Source organism: Diospyros lotus, chromosome 12 (assembly GCF_014633365.1).
Source record: "Diospyros lotus cultivar Yz01 chromosome 12, ASM1463336v1, whole genome shotgun sequence".
NCBI lineage: Eukaryota > Viridiplantae > Streptophyta > Magnoliopsida > Ericales > Ebenaceae > Diospyros > Diospyros lotus.
In genome coordinates this window covers 9,192,700-9,217,904 of record NC_068349.1, presented here as the reverse complement: position 1 = coordinate 9,217,904, position 25,205 = coordinate 9,192,700, and the positions used below count along the sequence as shown (strand labels likewise).

Below are 25,205 nucleotides of genomic sequence, written 5' to 3'. Positions count from 1 at the left end.
TATAATTTAATTCTATGATTGCATAGAAAACAAAAAACACCCCACATTCGTGAAAATGAATTCCATAAAAAGAAGTTTTAAATGTTTGTACCATATACATATTTTTCATAGAAAAATTAAAAGTATTTGATTATTTTCATAAAAAATATGTGTAATAATTACATAATTTCTATAATAAACATGTACAATCAAACACACTCTAAATTCAAATCTCCCTCTTTTTTATGACCCACAATATTTGTTAAAATAGTGATACCACTTTTGAAAGTTAATTTTAAAATTAAAAAAGAATAAAAAATATAAAATGTATAAAATTTTGAATATTATTTATATGTATGTATTTTTTCAAACATGGAAAATTTTATGTTATTTTTTAAAAAAAAATTGGATGTTTACTCGCTCATGTTGATTATAGGGATTTAAAAGATTGTGAATATGTGATTTTATTAGGTTGTATTAAAATAGTTGTTTAAGTTTATTTATATCTTTTTTATAAGAGCTTATATATGTTACTTGAAATTTTAAATTTTCAGTGAAATTATTATGTTTATTTTTTATAATTTATATTATTAATAGAATAAAAATCTAAAATGATACTTAGTATAATCTAGTACTTATGTCATATTGTACCAAATACCTTATAGAACACAATATTTACAACTATAATAATAATCTTGAGAGTTTACACAAAACTTGAATTTTAATGTGTTCATCTAATATTCATAGAATCATAGTTTATAGACAAATGTTTGATAAATTTACACATTAGACACCTAAAAATGGAACAGTTAAAAGTTTTATTAATAGTAAGAAAAAAAGATAAATTACACAAACACTTCATGTGATTGAACACTACTTATACTTCAAAATTAGTCTGCAAGTCTTTGTGCTTTCAATTTTTTTAAATACACCCCTCCTATTAGTTTTAACAACTATAGTCAATTTTAATTTAAAACGATTTAATCGTTTTAAATTAAAATTGAGGGCGTTAATTGTTAAAACAAGCAATTAGGGCACATGCAGAAAAAAATAAAACCACAAGAATTTAGAGGGTTAGTATTGATGTAGAGATGTCGTTGAGAGGGCATGTAATTGATCCTAAAAAAGCACCCACGAAATTCACATGGTCATGCTACGGCAACACGCAAGTTTTTCAAGAATCGTGTTAAGTGAAGGAAGCCGACCGGGAGAACGTTTCAAATTTTCAACAATGGCGGTGGCATGGTACCACCCATCGAAGTGACCAATGGAGGGAGTCTTTTCAACAGTGAACGGACTGACTAATCTCCCAAACTCTACGTCTACGCTACCGACCAATCACACAAAACCCACATTCAGTCAAAGCTCGCCGTAGTAGGACAATTGTCCGATGATGCCTGTTGGTCCCCATCATAAGCACACAGCTTGAACAAGAAGTAATAGAGAAACAAGTCCCCATCATAATTGTTAGATATTTGTTCTGCACACACTTTATCAAGTGTCTAGTTTTATTTGATTTATTTGAATTATTTTATTATTTCTATTTTTTAGAAAGATGGTCACGTGGATTTGTTTTTGAGTTTAATGGAGTTAGTGAGTTAGTGGGATGTTTTCTTATTTTATGGTATGTGAGTCTCTTACACCCACGTCTTCGTCTTCTATTTCTCTGTAACCTTATATATAAAGGCTATTTCAATTAAAGATACTGTAGCAACAGCAATTTGCAGTGATTTCCATCTCTCATTAAAGTCTTGCTCTTCTCTCCTATTTTGTGTATCAGTGGTATCAGAGCATAAATACTTCCAATAAAAGGAGAGAAACCCATGAGGGAAAGTTTACCAATTTATCCAGAAAAGCTGTAGCTTTGCCCTATTTCTTCTTTTATCACCCATGGCCGCAGAGAGCAATTTTGTGCAAGCAGCCATTCCACGCTTTGATGGTCACTATGACCATCGGAGCATGCTGATGGAGAATTTCCTACGGTCCAAGGAGTATTAGCCAATCGTCAAATTTGGAGTTGGAGTGCCAACAAAAGGCAAAATTTTGACAGATACCCAGAAAGCAGAGTTGGAAGCGAGAAAGCTGAAATCTAGACTTGGAGTGCCAGTAGAAGGCGAAATTTTGACGGATGCCCAGAAAGCAAAGTTGGAAGTGAGAAAGCTGAAAGATTTGAAGGCAAAAAATTATTTCTTTAAAGCAATTGATCGTCCCATCTTGGAAACTATTCTTTGCAAAGATACTTCCAAAGATATTTGGGATTCCATGAAGATGAAATATCAAGGCTCTACCAGAGTGAAGCGTGCACAACTTCAAGCCTTGAGAAGGGATTTTGAGACTCTACAGATGAAGGACGGAGAATCTGTCACTAGCTATTGTGCCAGAACTATGGACATAAGCAACAAGATGCGATTTCATGGCAAGAAAATAGAAGATGTCACCATCGTGGAGAAGATATTGCGTTCCCCCACACCAAAGTTTGATAATGTTGTCTGCTCAATTGAAGAATCGAAGGATATTGATGCACTCTCTCTCAATGAATTGCAGAGTTCTTTACTGGTCCATGAGCAAAAGATGAACATAAGTTTAGTGGTGGAGGAGCAAGCTTTGAAGGCTTCTACTAATACCCATACCTCAAGATTTAGAGGAAGGAGTAGAGGTAGAGGAAGAGGAAGAGGAGATCGAGGCAATAGAGATGGCAACAGGAATTTCAAAGCCAATGATGACCAATTTCAAGGCAAAGGCAAAGGACGGGATTTTGACAAATCCAAGGTAGAGTGCTTTAGATGTCATAAATTTGGTCATTATCGTTCTGAATGTTATACTAGGCTACCTAATGACAAGGGAGAGAAGTCAAATTTTGCTAAAAACAATGAAGGAGAAACTTTGTTGATGGCCGTTCAAGCTGACAAGGAACCAGAGACAAATATCTGGTATATAGATACTGGCTTCAATAACCACATGAGTGGCAGTAAGTCTTCTTTTTCTTATTTAAATGAAGGCTTTCGTTTTACAGTTAGTTTTGGTGATTGTTCTACTGTGAATATGATGGGAAAATGTGACATTAAGATACGAACCAAGAATGGTTTTGTGGAAACAATTTCCAATGTGCTGTATGTTCCTGACTTAAAAAGCAATTTGTTAAGTGCTGGTCAATTGCAAGAAAATGGTTACATTATCACTATTCAGAAAGGTGCTTGTGAAATTTATGATCCTATTAAAGGAGTTGTTGCTATTGTGCAAATGAGTTCAAACAGGTGTTTCCCTTGAAGATTGAAAATGTTCAATCTTGCTTGATGGTTGAAGTGAAAGATCTTTCATGGTTGTGGCATTTTCGATATGGCCACTTGAGTTTTGGTGGATTGAAGATCCTCCAACAGAAGAATATGGTGACTGGTCTTCCTCAAATTTCAACTCCTTCCCAAGTTTGTGAAGAATGTGTTGTTGGCAAACAACATCGTTCTCAATTCCCAAAAAGAAAGTCATGGAGAGCAAAAGAGATTTTGGAGTTGGTTCACTCTAACATTTGTGGGCCGATAAGACCAACTTCTAATGGAGGTAAAAGATACTTAGTTACCTTTATTGATGATTATTCTCGAAAAACTTGGGTTTATTTTTTACAGATAAAATCATAAGCTTTTAGTGCATTTAAAAGCTTTAAGGCTCGTGTTGAAAATGAGACAAGAAAAACTATTAAGACTCTCCGAACTGATCGTGGTGGTGAATATCGCTCTACAGCATTTGAAGATTTTTGTGAAGCTCATGGCATTCGAAGAGAGCTCACAACTTGCTTATACGCCACAGCAAAACGGTGTATCGGAGAGGAAAAATCGAAGCAGCCAATTGTCACTTTGTAAAGTACAGAAGCTGAATTTGTTGCTGCTATAGCTTGTGCTTGTCAAGCTATTTGGCTGAGAAGAATTCTTGAGGAGCTTCAGTTCAAGCAAGAAGGAGCTACTACAGTCTTTTGTGACAACAACTCAGCCATCAAGCTATCAAAAATCTTGTGCTACATGGAAGAAGCAAACACATTGACGTGAAGTATTATTTTCTGAGGGATCTCAGCAATGATGGAATAATTGAGTTGAAGTATTGCAGAAGTGAAGATCAGCTGGCTGACATATTTACTAAACCCCTCAGATTGCTTCCCTTCCAAAATCTGAGAAGGTTGATGAGTGTTTGCACTATGGAAAAATCTAATTGAAGTTGGAGCTGCATAAACTGAAGCTGGAAAGTTTTCTGGAAAGTTTTCAGTTTAAGGGAAGGGATTGTTGGATATTTGTTCTGCACACACTTTATCAAGAGTTTAGTTTTATTTGATTTATTTGAATTGTTTTATTATTCTTATTCTTTAGAAAGATGGTCACATGGGTTTGTTTTTGGGTTTAGTGGAGTTAGTGAGTTAGTGGGATGTTTTCTTGGTCCAAAAGGTGAAATCGCTCATCCCGGGCGCCTTCCACACCCGGCCCGACAGGACGTGGGGGAGGTTAATCATAGTGACCCAGCCGGACGCAGTGGCTAGACCCGAACTCACACCACACAAGGAACCCCCCTCACTTTGGAGAGAGATATCCCCATACTGCCACTTGCGAGATTTGATCCTCGATCTTGGTTCAAGATTCACCACGGAAGGCATTTTGTGCCCCCTTCTTGACCAACTGAGCTGCCCATGCGAGCTAGTGGAATGGTTTCTTATTTTATGATATGTGAGTCCCTTACGCCCACCTCTTCGTCTTCTATTTCTCTATAACCTTATATATAAAGGTTATTTCAATTAAAAATACTGCAACAACAGCAGCTTGCGGTGATTCCCATCTCTCATTAAAGTCTTGCTCTTCTCTCCTATTTTGTGTATCAAAACACACAGCTAGGCCTTCTGCTTCAAGACAAAACCATTACACTGTTTTATGTGGCTATCCTCAAGCGCGTAACACTCCCATAATTATCGAGACATATCCACCTTTATTGCATTATTACGTGACATGCGATCTGGTACATAAATTATAGTTCAATAGTTATTTTTATCCATTGCGACCTTTTGTAATATCATATAAGTGCCTCTTCCCAAATTTTTCTTAGCTTGCACATGAAAAAAAAAAAATGAAAAAAAAAATCCTACTCGAATGAGACAAGTCTTCCAGTTGTGTCATGTGTGGCCATTGCTAAGCTAATTATTGGAATCCACTATCTATCTAACAAGCAAAACAGCAAGAATACATGAATGAATGAAGTCCAGTTACATTAGCCAACCATCAAAATTCAAAGCAAGCAAAGAAGATCAAGGAAGGTTGCGGCCTCATGCACGGCATGGTTTTGGCAGAAGTCACGTCTTTAGAGAAATCTAGGCATTCCGGCAGCAGTGCATCTGCATTTTGAAGACTCCAATTATCTGTATTCCGTAAGCGAAAATAGATGCTAAGGCCTAAAGCTGATAAGGACATCCTTCTAATTCAATAGAACAGTTGGGAGTACCATCAAGACCTAACAATTGAATGTGTCTGAAAAATCTTTAAACAACCAAGACTGGACAGTTTTTCTTGTTAGATTCTAATAAATAGATGTAACTCACCAGCCAGCAACACCATACGACTTGATGCCTATCCTTTCCATCTATGCATTACATGATGTAAGACCAACCTCAAGCCCCTCGATATACATACTCTCAACCAGCTATTTCCAGACTCTGCCTATACTGGTTTACAGTGACTGCGTTGGTTGTTTCCTTTACACTGCCTCCGACAGCTGATCAGCCCGTTTTGGCTCCTGGAAAACATATTGAAATGGAAAATACAGTTAAAATGGGCTCTTCCAAATTTTGTGAAATACGTTGGTATTGGGCATATGTGTCTAAATGGGAATGCACAAAGCAAATGTCATAATACTTATCAATCAAACTACTCAGAGAACTCTATCCTACTTCCTTGCAACCAAGAAAGTTTGATCCCTTAGGCTCCTTGATTTGTTCAAGAAAAAGATAAGAGAAACAAAAAGGGCTACGTTATGGTTTATAAACAAGGCAGCATCTAGAAAAATAAAAAAAAATATTTAACAAAACATGTAAACGAAATCAGAAAGCTTTATGATAAAAATATATATATAAATAAACTCACCCTTGTTTCCGCTTTCTAGAGGAATCATACTGGCAGTTAGGTAACCTTCTTTCTTTTTTGTAATTAACTTTCATAAACAAAACATGAAACATTATTAGGACCCCTTTTTTTAAAAGAAAAGTTTAACTAGGAAACAAAGTTTGGAAGAAAAAACACAAAATATGGTATGATCACTTGTTTATAAAACAACATTGCCATTTATCAAAAATGTTTTCAAGATTCCCACTATTATTATTATTTTAAGCTAGTGTTTGTTAACCAAGATATGGATTGAAAAGAGTGAGATATAAAAAGCATTCCAAACAAAAGTACTTTCCATTGTATTTGTTAAATTTGCCCTTGAAAAAAAGTAACGTGATTTCTTATTTGAAATTGTCTAGATAAATTTATCTCCCTCTCCCTCCTCTAAATAAATTTATCTTGTACCTTATAGATAAAAAAAAATGACTCATATGTCTCTCAATACATTCCAAAAAATTTAACAATCTGATAAAAATCTTAAAATGCTTCTCAATCTTATCTTGACTATTCTAACCTTATCTTGGTCCGAAAAACATTCAAACCTTATCTTAATGTATCATTATTTTGCTCATTTTAACAAACACTACCAAAATTGGAAGAAGTGCCAAATAAGCCACTATACTTTTGGCTTAGGGGCTAAATTCGTCATTATACTTTAAAAAAGATCAAATAAGCAATTGTACTTTTAGACCCCAAGCCAAATTGGACATTGTAGTTTAAAAACAATCAAAAATTGTCACTATGTGTGGTTCTTTGAATCTAGATTTGAGGTTCGAGTTGGACATTTGCAACTGTGGGGTCTTTTGATTGGGGTTAGAGTTAATGCCTTTGGAAAAGGTTAAGATGACATCTATCATAATGGCTATCGTAACCCAAAGTTTGAAAATACAATAGCTTATTTGGCCCTTTTTGAAGTACAGTGACCATTTGGGCCTAGGATTGAAAGTACAATGGCCCTTCTTAAAATAAAATGGCTTATTTGGCCCTTCTTAGAGTACAACAGCTAATGTACAGTGGCTTATTTGGCATTTCACCCTTTAAAATTTAAGTTTAATAATAATATATTCTAATAACACCATTACAGTATTGTTGTAATAACATAACTGTTTAAATCATTATAATAATACAAACAATACTACTTTCTGAGATAATATTAATGATATTATAATCATATCATAATAGTTTATGTAAAACCTGATATGGTTAAGGTAATTTTCAAGGCCACCCTGTATATTTTAATTTGAAATTACAGGTCTTTATTGTTTGTGTTTTTCACAACACTACCTTCTTTTAACACAATTAGTGGACTTTCCATATTAAATTTTTTTTGGCATCCATATAGCAAATGGATGTGAATGCGAATGCAAATATGGAATAAGTTCACTAACAGTGTCAACTTCCAACTTTAGTAGAAAGTGCTGATTAGAGAAACAACAAATTATGGGGATTTATAATGTCAAACTGAAACTAAAGGGGGTGTCCTTGAAAATGACCCAAACCATAATGGATCTATATGTAATTTACCTAAAATATATAGATCCAACAAAAAAACAAAGTATTTATGTAACACAATTGGCGATTATCAACCTCTGTTTTCTTGTTTCCATCTACTTATTCACAAACCAAACCAAAAAAAAAAGGAAAATCAATTACCAAACAACCCCTACACAATTGTCCTGAGTCTGCAGAAACATAATAGATTTCATTGTGTATTTTGTATTGTTGTTGTATTGTTTTGTTTATTTTGTATTTTTTGTATTTTCAGTTTTGCCTTCAGTGCCAATTTTGTAATTCAACATTGTATTAGTTTTAGGTATTAAGCCGAGATCAATAATGAGAAGGATCAATGAGGCATTTTAAAATTGTCTCTTCTCTCTCTCTCTCTATCGTGAAAGGGTATCAAAGCCAAAAGTGAAACCCTAGGTTCAATCCCTCTTTTTCTTCTTCTCCTCCAAAGCTGTGTTATTGATCTTCTCTGGCTAAGTGAGTCTTGCGGTTCTCTATTTTTCAAATATCTGTGTAGAAATTCAGTAGAGAAGATAAGAACTACCGTACCTTTTTCTCCATTACCTCTGAAAATATAATTATACAAGTCTCCTATGTACATAAGACTTCTATTACTCATTCTTCTCCTAAGATATCTCCTAATTTACAGCACTAGATTACAACAGAACTTAACTAATTTACAGCTAGAATAACTTGGGGTAACTTGGGTGAATTATCCTTATTTATACGTGTTTGAATAGCTGGAATAATTATCTAATAGCTTCTCTATCTCCTTGAAGCCTTATCATCGTAAGCCTTATCTTCCCACACCCCCCTTCAAGCTGAGGAATATATATCAAATATTCCCAGCTTGTCGCAAATTGATTCAAAGTCTTGCTTTTGCATTGATTTGGTAAGAATATCTGCATGCTAGTCTTGCAGTTAGAACATATGTTAATCTGATATCTCCTTCTTCTATCTGCTACTTTACAAAATGTCGGTTAATTTGGACATGCTTCATCCGGTCATGTTATGCCGGATTGTTGACAATGTTGATAGCTGATTTGCTATCACTGTATAGTAGCTTAGGAGAGGACACTGGCATAGAGAGATCTTCCATCAACCTTTCTACCCATACCATCTCACAAATTGCTTGGGCAATAGCTCTATACTTGGCTTCAGAACTGCTGCGAGCTACAACATGCTGTTTCTTACTCCTCCAAGTTACTAAATTACCCCCACAATCTTGTACAATATCCGGAAGTAGATTTACTATCTTCCATTACCCCTGCCCAGTCAGAATCAGCATAACTAATTATTCATTTTTCTTGGTTCTTATGGAATAGCAACCCTTTTCCCAGAGTCCCCTTTGGATATCTAAGAATGTGATAGGCTATTTCCAAATGTCTCTTAGTGGGGAGATGCATGAATTAACTAACAATACTTACAACATAGGTAATGTCTGGCCTTATATGACATAGATAAATAAGCTTGCCTACCAAACATTGGTACCTCCCTTTGTCAACTTGATAATCTTCCTTTTCTTCCCTATTCTTCCAGTTAGGCTCTAAAGGCGTGCTTGCAAGTTTACATCCTAGCTTGTCAATTTCTTATAGCAAATCTAGAGTGTATTTCCTCTAAGATACAAAGATGCCCTCCTTGATTCTTGCTACTTCCAATCCTAGAAAGTACCATAGTTCCCTGAGTTCCTTCACCTCAAAAGTCCTTCTAAGCTGCTTCTTTAGCCTTTCAATTTCTAGGTGGTTGTCTCCTGTAATGATGATATCGTCTACATAGACAATAAGTATTGTTCTCTTCCCATCTTCTGCAATCTTGGTAAATAGGGTATGGTCTGCTAAGCCTTGTTTGTATCCAAGTTGGTATAATGTATCACTAAACCTCTTAAACCAAGCACGAGGTGATTGCTTTAGCCCGTATAGAGATTTTTCCAATTTACATACCTTGTTTCTGGTGTGATCCATCTCAAATCCTGGTGGTATCCTCATGTAAATCTTCTCCTCCAATTCCCCATTTAGGAAGGCATTTTTAATGTCCAATTGATGTAGCTTCCAATCAAAATTTACTGCTAGGGATAACAAAACTCAGATTGAGTTTAGTTTTGCTAGAAGGGCAAAAATTTCTTCGTAATCCAAGCCTTGAGTTTGAATGAACCTTTGTGCAACCAGCCTGACCTTATATCTCTCAAGGCTCTCGTTTGATTTATACTTCAATGTGAACACCCATTTGCTACCAACTGCCTTTTTTCCTTCTAGAAGATCCATGATTTTCCATGTGCCATTCTTTTCCAAGGCTGCCATCTCTTCCATAACAGCCACTCCCCATCTTTCATCCTGCATGGCTTGATGGATATTCTTTGGAATAGAGATGTTATCGAGACTGATAGTAAATGCCTTATATGAGGGAGATAGTTTCAAGTACCCGAGGAATTCTGTGATTGGATGTTCAGTTCATGTCCTTCTTCCTTTTCTTAGGGCAATGGGAATACTCAGATCATCTTCATGCTGTTGTTGGTGAGTTTCATCATCACTCATGATCATCTTTCTGGACTTACCTCCGAGTTGGAGTGATTGGTTGGCTAAAGAGCTAGAGGTCGCCTTGAGTAAACCTTAAGAGGAGGTTTATGTAGGCCCTGATCACCTTGTTGAATCTCGTACTGTTGGATTTAGTGTTACAGAAAAAAGGCTTATTCTCAAGGAAGGAAACATCACATGAGACAATAAATTTTCTAGTAACTAGATGATAGCACTTATATCCTTGCTGAGTAGGGGAATATCCAACAAATACACATTTCAGTGCCTTTGGGTCAAGTTTGGATTGGTTGAGCTGATTTTGATGCACGAAAGAAGAACATCCAAATGCCTTAGGAGAGAGAGTGTTTAAGGCCCCTGTATAGTGAGGAAAGAATTCAAGGGAGTTTTGAATTGAAGGACTTTTGAGGGAAGTCGATTGATTAGATAAGTTGCTGTAAGAATTGCTTCTCCCCAATAGAAGTTTGGAATCGATTGAGTGAACATAAGTGCTCTTACTATTTCAAGCAAGAGTCGGTTCTTCCTTTCAGCTATCCAATTTTGTTGGGGATTATAGGGACAAGAACTTTGGTGGACAATACCATGTTCATTTAGGTAATAATCAAAGTTGTTTGAAAAGTATTCTTGACCATTGTCGGTTCTTAAAAGATGAATAGAGGATTGAAAAATATTTTTGACCATTTGATGAAACTTTCTGAACACTAGATAAGTTTCAGACTTGTCCTTGTCATAGCCCAAGGGTATAATTGTAATGGGAGGTATAAGGGTAGATGGGTATAATTGTAAGGGGTAGTATAGTGGCAGAATTGTAATACTTTCTGGGGCAGTTGCCTAACTGCCGCGCCCCACTTGTAAGTCCTATAAATAAAGATAAGCTGAGGATGGGGAACTCATGTGAGGATTATTCCACCGACTTCCTTTCCCTCTCATTCTCATTCACACGTCTCTCGTTTTCTCTACATTCTGCTCTTCTCTTTCCCTCCCAAACTCTTCCCGCCTAATCGTCCCTTCCAAAATTCCGGAAGGAACCTCTTCTACAAGGATCGAGCGTGACATTTGGTATCAGAGCCCGCGACCTGGCAGAGAGGATGGCCGATGGAACGCGAGCAAAGCAGATGGAGGTAAGACTGGACGCGATCGAATTAGGATTGCGACAACACCAGGAACTAGTGGATGATCGTTTGGAGACGCTGGAGTTAGGAATCCGGAATACACAAGAGGAGATCCACAGGAGTCGATCAGAATACACGGCTACATTGGATCGAGCTGTGACTGGATTACGAGAGGAATTCTCAGGTCTCAGCCAACAACTGTCGGCGGCGTTGAGCATGTTTGCTAGGCAGCCGAATGTCAGCTTACCGACAGATTTTCCCCCAAGGACGACAACGGCACCAATACTTACTGCACCGCTGAGTAGGCAGCGACCACAGGAACCCACGGAGGCAGGGGAGGGGGCCCAACATAGGGGTCTAGGGGGTAACAATTCCGTTCAGACGGGGCTGAGGATGGAGATTCCGACCTTTGATCGAGATAGACCGAGGTGGTGGATACGCAGATGCGAACGAGTGTTCTATCAACATCGAATCTCAGAAGCTGATAAGGTATGTATGGCTGCCTCCTATCTTGATGATGTAGCGGATGCCTGGTTCCAAAATTGGAGTCGAGGCAGGCTGGACTTGAGTTGGCCAGAGTTTGTTAACCAATTGTGCAAAAGGTTCGGAGAGAAGACCAGATCGGATGTAATTGAGGAGTTTAACAAATTAAAACAGAATGGAACAGTGGAGGAGTACCAAACTAGGTTTGAAGAACTAAGATCCCTGCTATCCCTATCGCAGCCTTACTTAGACGAGGAATATTTCGTTTCGAGCTTTATCAGTGGTTTGGATGAGTTAATTTGACCGACTGTTAAGATGCTATATCCCACAACTGTGGCACAAGCAGCTGAGCAAGCTAGATTGCAAGAGCTTGCAATGGAAACGTTTGCGAAGAGACATAAGCTGTCGACCAAAAACAGCAGGGAAGATCACACCTATGGGGGATATCACAGGGGTAGTAGCTTACAGAGTCCGCGGGGAGGACCTATCAGTAAGGTTCTCCAGCCAGCGACTCAACCGAGAAGTCTCACACTGGACCAAAAGAGGCAACTAGGCCTATGCTTCCGTTGCGGTGAAAAGTATGGGCAAGGCCACCAATGTAAGAAGCTACTACTTACCATGGAAGGTCAGGAGGAAAACGAGGAGGAGGAAGCAGATATGGATGAAAATGAAGGAATGTCGATGGAGAAAGAGGGAGGTGAGATATCAATGCACGCTTTGCAGGGCCAAGCAGCTGGTAGAGTGGTGAAGGTGACTGGGGTGGCCCGGAAGAGGAAGATAGTCGTATTGATAGATAGTGGCAGCACACATAGCTTCCTAGATGAGACCACATCCCATAACTTACAGTGTAATCTCCAGGAGACTCCACCACTGTCAGTATTAATAGCTGATGGAACCAGAATGGTTAGCCAATTCCGATGTAGGGGCTTCAAATGGCTGATGAGTGGAAGGGAATTCCCAGCTGATCTGAGAATCCTCAAGTTGGGAGGATGCCATGTGGTATTGGGGGTAGATTGGATGAAGACAGTGAGCCCCTTGATATTTGATTTCAACACGCTGGAAGTAACCTTTAATTTGGAGGGCCATCAGGTTACCTTACATGGGAGTCAAGAAACAAGGGATTGTAAGGTGGCTTCAGGGAAACGGATCCAAAAATTGCTAGAACAGGGGAGTACTACCGTGGGGCAGTTGCACTCCATTTATACAATGGACATGGGGACATCATCAGAGGAAGAGCAGGAGCTTGCTGTACCCAGGAACACTACTTCAGCATTGGTGGACAGTAAGGTACACCTTCCTTTACCCATCCATAATCTGCTGATGGAATTTGAGGATCTGTTTGCTACTCCCCAAACCTTACCACCCCATAGAATCCTTGACCATTCCATTCACCTTAAACCTAACAGTGAACCAGTCAATCTAAAGGCCTACCGGTATTCTCCCATACAAAAAGCTGAAATCGAAAAACTCATAAGAGAGATGTTGTCCCGAAACTTGATCCAACCAAGCCAAAGTCCATATGCATCTCCTGTCCTCCTAGTGAAAAAGAAAGATGGAACTTGGAGATTTTGTGTAGATTATAGGCAACTCAATTCACTAACCATCAAGAACCAATTTCCTATACCCATTATCGAAGATCTGCTAGAGGAGTTAACAGGCGCTTCCATCTTTTCTAAGCTTGATTTAACCTCCGGCTACCACCAAATCTGCATGAGATCAGCCGATTGTCCTAAGACAGCTTTTAGAACCCACCAAGGGCATTATGAATTCTTGGTAATGCCTTTCGGCCTCACCAACGCGCCCGCAACCTTCCAAGCGTTGATGAACCATATTTTTGCTCCCTATTTACGAAAATTTGTACTGGTTTTTTTTTATGACATCCTCATTTACAGCACCACCTTGGACCAGCATTTAACCCACCTTAAACTAGCATTTCAGATCCTCCGATTCCATCAGCTATATGTGAAGAGGTCTAAATGCTCTTTTGCAGAAGGACAGGTTGAATATTTGGGTCACATTATTTCTGGCCGAGGGGTTAGTACTGATCCTCACAAAATTGAAGCTATGAAGGCCTGGCCCCGGCCAAAGACCCTGAAGGAACTAAGGGGTTTCCTAGGCCTAACTGGTTATTACCGGCGCTTCATACAAGGCTATGGAATAATCAGTAAACCCCTTGACCACTCTACTTAAGAAGAATAACTTTGGGTGAGGACCGAAAGCTGAGAATGCTTTTGAATCCCTAAAAGCAGCCATGTCGCAAGCTCCCACACTGCCTCTGCCTGACTTCTCCAAGGAATTTATTTTAGAAACAGATGCATGTGACTCCGGCATAGGGGCCGTGCTGAGCCAGGGAGGGCGTCCAATGGCCTACCTAAGTCATGCATTAGCTCCTCGACATCAAGGCCTCAGTATATATGACAAGGAGTTGTTGGTAGTCCTCATGGCAGTCGAAAGGTGGAGATACTACTTGGAGGGCAGGAAATTCACCATCAAGACGGATCATGAGAGCCTCAAATTTTTAGCACAGCAACGGGTACACAACCAGTTACAGAGGAAGGGCATAACCAAACTGATGGGTTTTGATTTTACCATCTTATATCACAGGGGAAAAGAGAACAAGGCAGTCGATGCTTTGTCCAGGAGAGATGTTCCAGCTGCTTGTCAGGCCATTTCGGCTGTAGTGGCAGATTGGGTGCAAGACATTGCCCATAGTTATGACCAGACCCCCTGGATTAAAGAATTACTTATCCGGCTCTCCGCACAAGCCACTAAGGATTCACCCTACCAATTAAAAGGGGGACTATTGAGGTTCTAGAATAGAGTGGTGATTGGGGAAGATGAATTGTTGAAGACCAAAATATTACAAAGCCTGCATGACTCCCCTATAGGGGGACATTCTGGGCTCAATGTAACCTACCAGCGGGTGAGGCAACTCTTTTATTGGAAGGGCCTAAAGAAAGATGTCACCAAATTTGTTACAGAATGTACTATTTGCCAAAGGTGCAAACATGAGCAAGTTCCTTATCCTGGCCTCCTTCAGCCCTTGGAAATACCCTCACAGGCCTGGGAACTCATCTCCATGGACTTCATTGAGGGATTACCAAAATCGGAAGGGGCGGACACTCTTTTGGTGGTGGTGGACAAGTTAACGAAATTCAACTACTTCCTCACCTTGGCCCATCCATTCACAGCCACGGAAGTTGCACGGAAACTAATGGATTCAGTGTTCAAAGTCCATGGGCTGCCTAGGGCAATAATTTCTAATCGAGATAAAGTTTTTACAAGTCAGTTCTGGAAGTCCCTATTTCAGGGATTAGGTACTAAGCTTCATCTCTCGTCTGCCTACCATCCAGAAACCGATGGGCAGACTGAAAGAGTCAATCAGTGCCTAGAGACCTATCTTCGATGCTTATGCGTGTCCAAACCCAGGAGCTGGAGTCGTTGGGTAGCCTTAGCCCAATGGTGGTATAACACCAACTACCACAAGGCACATAAGCGAACCCCTTTCGAAGCCTTGTTTGGGTACTTGCCACCCATCATCCCAGCGATAATGCATTATTCTCCTCAAGAGACATCTGCAGACCAGTACCTAAAGGACAGACAGGACGCTTTGCTCACTATTAAGCAGGAGTTGGTCCTAGCCAACCAACAGATGAAGCAGCTAGCAGACAAGCACCGCACCGAGAGACAGTTTGAGGAAGGCACCGAGGTATACTTAAAGGTGAAGCGATTCCAACAACACCTTTTTCACAAAGGACCCATCTCTAAACTCAGTCCTAAATTCTATGGGCCTTTCAAAATTGTGGCAAGGGTAGGGCCGGTTGCCTATCGTCTTCAGTTACCAGAAGGAGTAGGCCTCCACCCCGTCTTTCACGTTTCCTTATTAAAAAAATCTATAAGCCCGTCTGACAGCTCCAGCACCACACTACCGACTCCACTGGAAAATGTTGAGTCCACCGCCGAGCCAGTAGCAGTCTTGGATAAACGGGTGATCTACCAGAACCAAGCTCCCCTGACGCAGGTTTTAGTGCAATGGTCCCACCTCCATCCGGATCATACCTCATGGGAATACCTCCCTGATCTCCTGCAACGTTTCCCTCGAACCACCAGCCTATTGTAATTTCTTGGGGTCAAGAAATATTTTACGGGGCGGGAATTGTCATAGCCCAAGGGTATAATTGTAATGGGAGGTATAAGGGTAGATGGGTATAATTGTAAGGGGTAGTATAGTGGCAGAATTATAATACTTTCTGGGGCAGTTGCCTAACTGCCGCGCCCCACTTGTAAGTCCTATAAATAGAGATAAGCTGAGGATGGGGAACTCATGTGAGGATTATTCCACTGACTTCCTTTCCCTCTCATTCTCATTCACACGTCTCTCGTTCTCTCTACATTCTGCTCTTCTCTTTCCCTCCCAAACTCTTCCCGCCTATTCGTCCCTTCCAGAATTCCGGAAGGAACCTCTTCTACAAGGATCGAGCGTGACAGTCCTTCATTAAGAAAACCCAACATACCCGTGTGTGATCATCAATGAAAGTGATGAACCAACGAGTATTTGTTAGGTTTGAGATTTTTTTCGGTCCCCAAATGTTACTATGTATCTAGTGAAACGGTTGTGAGGGTTTATAGGCTTGCTTGGTGTGAGTAATTTGAGTTTGTTTTGCAAGGATACCATTTTCACAAGAGAAATTTTGAATTATATTGATAAAAAACGACGGGTACAAGACTCTAAGGTACTCGAGGCTAGGGTGTCCTAATCTTTGATGCCATAACATTAAATCAGTTTTAGAAACGGTAGCTAAAGAGGATTGAATAAGTGACCTAAATTCCTCTTGGTGATCATGCCTTGATATTTGATATAGACCTCTTTTTTCTTTAGCTTTGCCAATCCTTTTCCCCGAAGATATGTCCTAAAAAACACAATGAAGGGGAGAAAAAATCATTGAGCAATTTTTATCTTGAGTAATCATACTGACTGACAGAAGATTATATCTGGAGTTAGGCACATAAAGTACTATTTTAGACTCAGCCCTGCTACATATGTTGTCCCTCTACCTTGGACCTTAGTCCTGTCAGCCATAAATATAGTAATACTCCGATCACAAGGTTCATAATCTAATAAAACTCCAAGATCACAGGTCATATGATTTGAAGCACCAGTATCTATGATCCAAACCCCAGTAGATAACCTCTTAGAGAATAGAGAATGACTGATTTTACCTTGCTTAGCCAAGAGAACTCTTGAGTTGTTGTTATTGTCTGGATTTTCAGCCATCTTTTGGACCTTGTTTTGATTCAGCAACTGCTGGAGGACTTCTAATTGTTCTGGTGTTAGAGAGAATGAAGCTGAGGTCCCTTTTCAGATTCCACCATGTAAGCAGACTGTCCCACCTTTCTTTGGCTCCTAGGTTTCCAATTGGTTGGTTTCCCATGCAGCTTCCAGTAGGTTTCTCTAGTATGGTAGGGCTTGTTACAATAGTCACACCCAGGACAGGCTCAAGGGGTTGGGGGGCCCTAGGCTATTATTAATTTAAGGGCCCCCAACCCCTTAATTAAAAATTAAAAATTATTAATTTTATTTTAATAATAAAATTAAAATAATTATTTATTAGGCTCAAGGGGTTGGGAGCCCTAGGCACACGCCTCACCAGCCTAGCCCTTGAGCCGTCCGTGGTCACACCATTGTTTATCTTTCTGGTTCTCTCCCTTAGCTATAATAGGAAACCTTCACGAGTTATATTCAAGGCAGAATTCAGAAGTAGTCCTTCATTTGTTGAATGGCCAGGCAGCATTACCTTTTTTTTGCTCTCCTCTCTTCTTTCCTCAACAAACACCTCTCTCATAGTGGGAAATGGCTTGGTTCCAAGTAATCTTCCTTTTACTTAATCTAAATCCGAATTTAAACCATATAAGAAGTCAAATATTCGCTCTTTTTCCACCATTTTTTCAAACTTCACTCCATCAGCCGAGCATTCCCACTTGGATCTCATGGAAGAGATCCATCTCTTGCCATAACTCAATCAATGTATTGTAATACTTGGTTACATAACTATTACCTTGCTTTGTAGATCGAATCATGGACCGAACTTGGGAGCTTTGAGCCGTATTCTCAAGATCTGAATAGATCTCTTGGATCGCCTTCCATATTTCACTAGTCGTCTCATAAAAAAGATAACTCCTTTCAACCTTCGGCTGCATTGAATTTACTAGCCATGCCATGACAATGGAATTCTCAGCTTCCCAAACTCCATAGCTTGTTGATTCAGGACTAGGCCCCGCTGTATCTCCAGTTAAATAGCCTACCTTACCTTTTCCCTTGATCACGAGCATAACTGATTGGGACAACTCTCGAAAGTTGGTCCCATTCAACTTATGCAGAGTGATTTGTAGAGAAGGTCCATCAAACCCCATTGCAACCACTGGAACTTGGCTACCTTTTGATGGAAGAGGGGTTGATGTAGAAACCTAGATCATGTGGCTCTGATACCATGTAGAAATTCGGTAGAGTAGATAAGAACTACTATACCTTTTCTCCATTACCTCTAAAAATATAAATATACAAGTCTCCTATGTACATGAGACTTCTATTATTCATTCTTCTCCTAAGATATCTCCTAATTTACAGCACTAGATTACAACAGAACTTAACTAATTTACAGCTAGAATAACTTGGGATAACTCGGGTGAATTATCCTTATTTATAAGTGTTTGAATAGCTAGAATAATTATCTCCTAGCTTCTCTATCTCCTTGAAGCTTTATCTTCCAACAATCTGCAATCGTTTTTTTTTTTTGCCGATCTCTTTTGTTCAGAGATTTGTGTCTTTGTTTCATTTTTGCGATTTCGGACCTCGCGATTTCCAGATCTGTTGATTATGTTTTCTTCGATCGTGAACCTTGCGATTTCTAGATCTCTTCCGCCATTGCTTGTATTCTTTGTTCTTTGATCTTTCTCTCCTTATGGCAACATTGTCTCCAAATCTCTCGTCCTCTAATCTTACTATTGACGACGAAACGAGTCCTTTCTTCCTACATCATTTGGACAACCCCAGCTTGGTCTTGGTGTCTCAGCCACTGACAGGGGATAACTATACATCCTGGAGTAGAGCGATGTGGATTGTGTTATCAGTAAAGAATAAACTTGGATTTGTTAATGGTTCGATTACTCGACCATCAAGTGATACTCCTCTACTCAATGCTTGGATCCGGAATAATAATATGGTGATATCATGGATACTAAATTCTATTTCAAAAAAGATATCTACAAGTTTAATTTTCTCTAATTCTGCTTATGATATATGGATTGATTTAAAGGAAAGATTTCAACAAAGTAGTGGTCCACGAATTTTTCAACTTAGGAGAGAATTGATGAACTTGAGTCAAGGACAGTTGTCAGTAAATGCATATTTCACAAAACTTAAGACTGTGGGAAGAACTTAGCAATTATAGGCCTATGTGTTCGTGTGGGAGGTGCTCATGTGGTGGTAATAAGGCTTTATCTAAACATTATCAAGTTGAGTATGTGATGTCCTTTTTGATGGGACTAAATGATTCTTTTGCACAAGTTAGGGGACAATTACTATTGATGGATCCCATTCCTCCAATTAACAAGGTGTTTGCCCTAGTTGTACAAGAAGAAAATCAAAGGACAATTCTTAATTCTAAGGTGTCTAATCCTATTGCATTGGCTGTTAAGCATGGCATGGATAGGCCTGATCAAAATAAATTTCAGAAAAAGGAAAGAGCTATATGCACCCATTGTGGATATCATCATACGGTAGATAAATGTTATAAGCTTCATGGGTATCCCCCAGGGTACAAGCCTAAACAACGGTTTAATCCTAGCCAAACTAATTTTAATGCTAAGCCTACTGTTGTTAGCCAAGTTTCTAATGCAAGTCATGGTAATCCTTAGGAAATTCAGGATTTATGTAGTCTTTAAATCCAAGGAAGTATCAGCACTTGCTGAACATGCTGAATTCCCATCTAACAATGGCTAAGACAACAGAACTTGATAACTCTATTGGTCAGGTTTCAGGTATTTGTCACTCTATATCTACTAATGTGTTATTTAGTCCTAAGTGTTGGATTTTGGACTCTGGAGCCACTAGCCATATTTGTGTTAATAAATCATCCTTTGTTGAGTTAAGGCCTATTCGAAATGCTCGTATCATTCTTCCTTATCATACTCGGATATCAGTAGAGTTCATTGGTATTGTAAAGCTTAGCCCACACATTACTCTGAAAAATGTTCTATATGTTCCTCAATTCAAGTTTAACCTAGTCTCTGTAAGTGAATTGGTTGGGAAGAATAGCATCAATCTTAAATTCTCTTCTCATTCCTATATTATTTAGGACACTCACAGCTTGAGGATGAGTCACAAAGGGGTATACTCAACAAGACGGGTTGGATTTCTTAGACACCTATTCTCCTATTGCAAAGCTTGTTACGGTGAAAATCTTGCTTGCTCTAACTACTATGAAGCAATGGGCCCTTGTTCAATTAGATGTCAATAATGCTTTTTTAAATGGAGATTTATTTGAGGAAGTATATATGGATTTACCTCTTGGGTATAAGCCTTCTGTTTTTGTTATTCAGGGGGAGAAGTTAGTGTGTCGTTTGGATAAATCCATCTATGGTTTGAAACAAGCTTCACGGCAATGGTTTGCCAAATTTTCTTATGCCCTTATTAAGTTCGGTTTTCAGCAGTCTAAATCCGATTATTCCTTGTTTACCAAGGCAATGGTTCTTCCTTTGTGGCTCTTCTCGTTTATGTGGATGATATCATCATCACTGGTCCGGATTTGACTGTTATAGACTCTCTCTCAAGTCTTTTCTCCATAGTCAATTTAAGCTAAAGGATCTTGGCCGATTAAGGTATTTTTTTGGGCTTGAAATTGCTCAATCTAAGAGTGGGATATTTCTTTCTCAAAGACATTACGCCTTACAGCTCTTAAAAGATATTGGTTTTCTCGGTTGTAAACTTGTTAATTTGCCTATGGTTCATAATCTTAAACTGAGTATGCATAAGGGTGAGCTACTTGAGGATTCATCAATCTATCGACGTCTTATTGGCCGGTTACTCTATCTCACCATTTCTCGACCTAATATCACGTTCACGATCCATAAACTTAGTTAATTTGTATCTCATCCTCGCAAGCCCCCATTTAGATGTTGTCCATCACTTTTTACAATATCTCAAATCCACTATGGGTCAAGGCTTATCTTTTTCAGCTTCCTCTTCTTTATAACTTCGGGCATTTTCGGATGCAAATTGGGGGTCATGTTTGGATACACGCCGTCAGTTACTGGTTACTGTGTATTCCTCGATGATTCTTTGATCTCATGGAAATCTAAGAAGCAAACCACAGTGTCTCGGTCCTCAACTGAGACTGAGTATCGTGCTTTAACTTCTACTGCTAGCGAGATTACTTGGCTTACTCAGATTTTGGTGGATTTTCAGGTTTCTCTCTCATCTCCAGCTTTGTTGTTTTGTGACAATCAAGCTACCATGCACATTGCCAACAATCCCGTATTTCATGACCGTACCAAACACATCGAGTTTGATTGCCATTTTATTTGGGACAAAGTGGTTGCTGGTCACATCAAGCTTCTTCCTATCCAATCTCATCGTCAATTAGCATATTTGTTTACTAAAGCTCTCCCAGCTCCTCAATTATTTTCCTTATTGTCCAAGATGGTTGTTGTTAATCCTCATGGTCTATCTTGCGGGGGAGTAATAGATTTCATTGTGTATTTTGTATTTTTGTTGTATTGTTTTGTTTACTTTGTATTTTCTGTTTTTTTGGTTTTGCCTTCAGTGGCAATTCTGTAATTCAACATTGTATTAGTTTTAGGTATTTAAGCCGAGATCAATAATGAAAAGGATCAATGAGGCATTTTACAATTTTGTCTCTTCTCTCTCTGTCGTGAAAAGCCTGTATTTTCTGTCTAAACTTGTCACATGTTTTAGAGTGCTTACCAGATGCTCTCAATAAACGACTATGCAAATAGAGGAAAAAGAAGATGAAGCAAGAGATATAAAGAAGTTATTAATACCTCTTGAGACAATGAACCTTTAGACAAAGATTTAAGCTGGCAGCTTTCAATATATTCAAGTAGCTGGATTACAGTTTCCAGATGAGGGACACTGCAAGAAATGAATTAAAATAAGATGAAACAATAAACCACACACAAATTTTACTCCCAAAAATCTTTCAATTGTACAGTTTGATTATAGAAAAGCATACATCTTTACATAAACAGACATAAGGGCTTGGGCCACTTGGCAGGTAAAAGCTTGACATGAGAATAATATGCTTGGAATCCTAAAAGGTTGGTCCCCTTGACCTGATGTTCTGCATGTACCAGGCCTAGATAAAAGGTGGCCTCAGCCCTAAATATTTTGTCAGTGCCTATCAGTACACCTGCCATGTTGACAGGCAATTGACAAGAAACTTGTCAAAGGGATTCAATAATGCAAATTAACACTGGTGCAACAAAAACTTACTGAAAATAGGCGATGAGCCAATGACCAAATAGCCAAAAGCCAAAGCCATGTTAGCCAGTTCTATTCCACATTTCCACCATATTAAATAAATATCAATAGAACATTTAACATAGTTAATTGATAAAAGAATCCAAATTATCCAAGAGGCAGTGATACAAGAATCCAAGTGGTGTTTTAATGAAATAACTGATCTTTGTTTACTAAGACTATTGCACAAATAAAGCATACAATATGAATATACATTATGAGGCTGAGCAAATACATACACACACACACATTATGAACAGTGTACAATGTGAACACAATACAAATGCTAATTTCATCATATTTCTTAGAAACCATAACTATTTATGCAATCTTTTAACACGATTATTGTCTTTCTTTCAATCCTAAAAATCACATCCTCTCATCAGATATTGTCTCTATATTGATGAGAAAGGTTCAAATCTAACCTTTCTCATCCATATAGAGACATAATAGAAGACCTAGAGAAACAAAGTAAAAGAATACTCTCATCTCTCATCTAATTGTTCATGCATCTCAATTTTTAAGGTACAACAACATATAAATAGTCCAAAGGGATGTCCAGTATATCATAAAAGATCGCAATGCATAAAACTTTCATAGATGTAGTCCTACAACAGATTACAATTGCATATAAATTTATAAGTACAGATTTTTGCTCAGTTTGCACATTTCTAGTCTTTTTCATAACTTACTCGTCCCCACCCCCTGCACAGTGATGTGCACTCTTATCACAACACCACAGCGTTAGTGAAGAGGCAGATTTTTATAATTATTAGTCCATAATAGTTTTTTTTTTTTTTTTTCATTTTTCACATTTCCTAGTCTTTTTATCCTCTCTCTTCATAGGATGTCCATTCAAACACAATACAGTAAAATGAGGAAGAAGATTGTGTGACATTGTCTGCTGGTCCAGGTCCAGTTTGTCCTAAAAATAGGCCGGCGAAAAGCCTGCCTGTTTTTGTTGAACTGCGGTGGTTCAACTATGGTTCCAGCTGAACCATCCTGGTTCAACTGTTTCAATACCAGGCTCCCCCATTCAATTTTCAAATCTCCATTCTTTGCAGTGATAAATTTATTCAACCAAATCACAAGACTAAGGGGGTTGGGCAAAAAACCTCTTTGTTGATTCTTCAAAATGTGGGATTCGCAGTGGGAAAACCCTCTTCAACCAAGTTCCAGCAAAGAGGAAGTAGAAGGAGCAGAAAAGAAAAGAGAAATGGAGGTAGAAGAAGGAAGGATGCATTGACACAGTAAGTAGAAAGAACTAAAGAAGGGAGTGAAAAAAAAGAAATGTCTTTTCTCTGCCTAGATATAGAAAGGGGAAAGAAGGGGGGTGCATAAAAAGAAATGGAAAAGAAAAGGAAATTTCACCTTAGGTTGTAGGCGACCTACCTCTCCCAATAGACCACTCTCCCAATCTCAATCAATCTCTCCTCCCTACTTTGGAGCTCTCTCTTTCTCTCTCTCAAGAGTGGTTGAGATTCAATAAGAGAAATTTAACTGAAATGGGGTTGTCCGGTTCAATTGCACAAATCACCAACATTAAGCATTGAAAGTTGGGTAATGAACTGAATATTGAAAGGTGCTAAAAGGTGCTATTTGGACCAATGTTACCTAGTTCCTCTTAGGCTTTGTTTCTTGGCATCAAAGTTTAAATAATAACAAATTTTATTATTTTATATCTAACTTCTAATTATTATGTATGTATTTATTTAATAAAAATAAATCCTGCTTCGACTTGGATCAGCTGGTCCTACTATTAACCTTGACCCTCTCCCATTCTCGGTTCATACCCCAGTCCGATTTTTAAAACAATGGGGGAGACTTAAAATTTCATTCTTTCGGATTTTCACACTTTTTAGTCGTCTTTTTTTCTTTATAGTAAATATGTTGCCATATGAAGAAAGATAAATTAGAAATAAAGTTATATCTACTATAATTAGAGTACAGCTATTGAAGTAAAATGCACAAGATGCATAAGATGGTTTGGATTTACGAGAGAAATATGATAGTGGCTCTCAGCAAGTACTAGTCTAAGTTATAGAACTTAACATGACAACAGGGAGAAGGAAAAAAACCTTTGCGATGCATTGTCCATATGTGCATCCAATGATGATATTACCTGAGGCATCTGCTGTAAAATCTGCATAAAACGAGAAAGAAATAAAGAATCTCGGAGGAACCAATTGCAAGTACCATCCCTCGTTCAAACCCATTGCCCTTCAGGAAAACCATGTAGGATTACCTGCTCAGTGTTCTTGATAGTAGGGATTTTAGCCAAAAGGTTCTTTGGAAGTTTCATTAACTGGGCCTGTGAGGAAATAGAAATAAATGATGTAATAAAAGCCGCACGGAGGAATCTAACAATAAAGTCATAAAATTATTTTCTCATTAAGATTTCATAGTCTCGTAAGGACTAGAGTCCCTCAATTACACTTGTTCATGAATCAACAGAACAAGAAATTCACAACAAGATCGAGGAACCATGCTATGATCTACATACAGATCTTTGTTTCGTTACATAAACCTCCAATTTTTGCGCTCACACGCACTCAAATAAGTCGTGCTTTCAATTTCATGGCATTGGCGACATGGAATGACTCTAGGGAAAACCCTAATCGCAAAGTAAGATAATTGATCAGGAAACGAGTGAATCATGGGAATCGATGAAATTGCCTGAGAAGAAGAAGATTGTTGCATGAGGTGGAGGAGATTGGAGGTGGATTGAACGGCCTGAGAGATTTGATCGGCCACCATCGCTTTGGCTGAGCCTTCTCTGCTGCTTGCGGCTCTTCCTCCGCCTCTTGACGCCGCCATCGAAGACGAAGCTGTCGCCATCTGTTTTTCACTTCGACTCGCACAAACACAACGATATGGCACAAGCAGCAGCTCGACTGTAATCGATCTCTCTCGTCATCGTAATAATCAAGGA

At 38.7% G+C, this 25,205-nt stretch overlaps 1 protein-coding gene across 3 annotated transcripts; it reads right to left on the bottom strand.

The window, feature by feature from the left end:
• Positions 1-5,068: 5,068 nt before the first annotated feature.
• On the bottom strand, positions 5,069-25,205 carry LOC127787352 (tobamovirus multiplication protein 2B). 3 transcript variants are annotated; one of them, XR_008020145.1, is made up of 6 exons: positions 24,950-25,205; positions 24,519-24,584; positions 24,352-24,416; positions 21,796-21,886; positions 5,546-5,739; positions 5,069-5,365 (listed from the first exon to the last, which is right to left on the bottom strand). XR_008020145.1 is itself a non-coding variant. In XM_052315348.1 (5 exons), exons 1-5 carry the CDS (start codon positions 25,109-25,111, stop codon positions 5,701-5,703), a joined length of 423 nt encoding a protein of 140 aa, XP_052171308.1. In that variant the 5' UTR covers positions 25,112-25,205; the 3' UTR covers positions 5,166-5,700. The 3 variants fall into 3 exon arrangements, 1 of the variants encoding a protein (XP_052171308.1); XR_008020144.1 differs by having other exon boundaries at positions 5,069-5,341; XM_052315348.1 differs by having other exon boundaries at positions 5,166-5,739.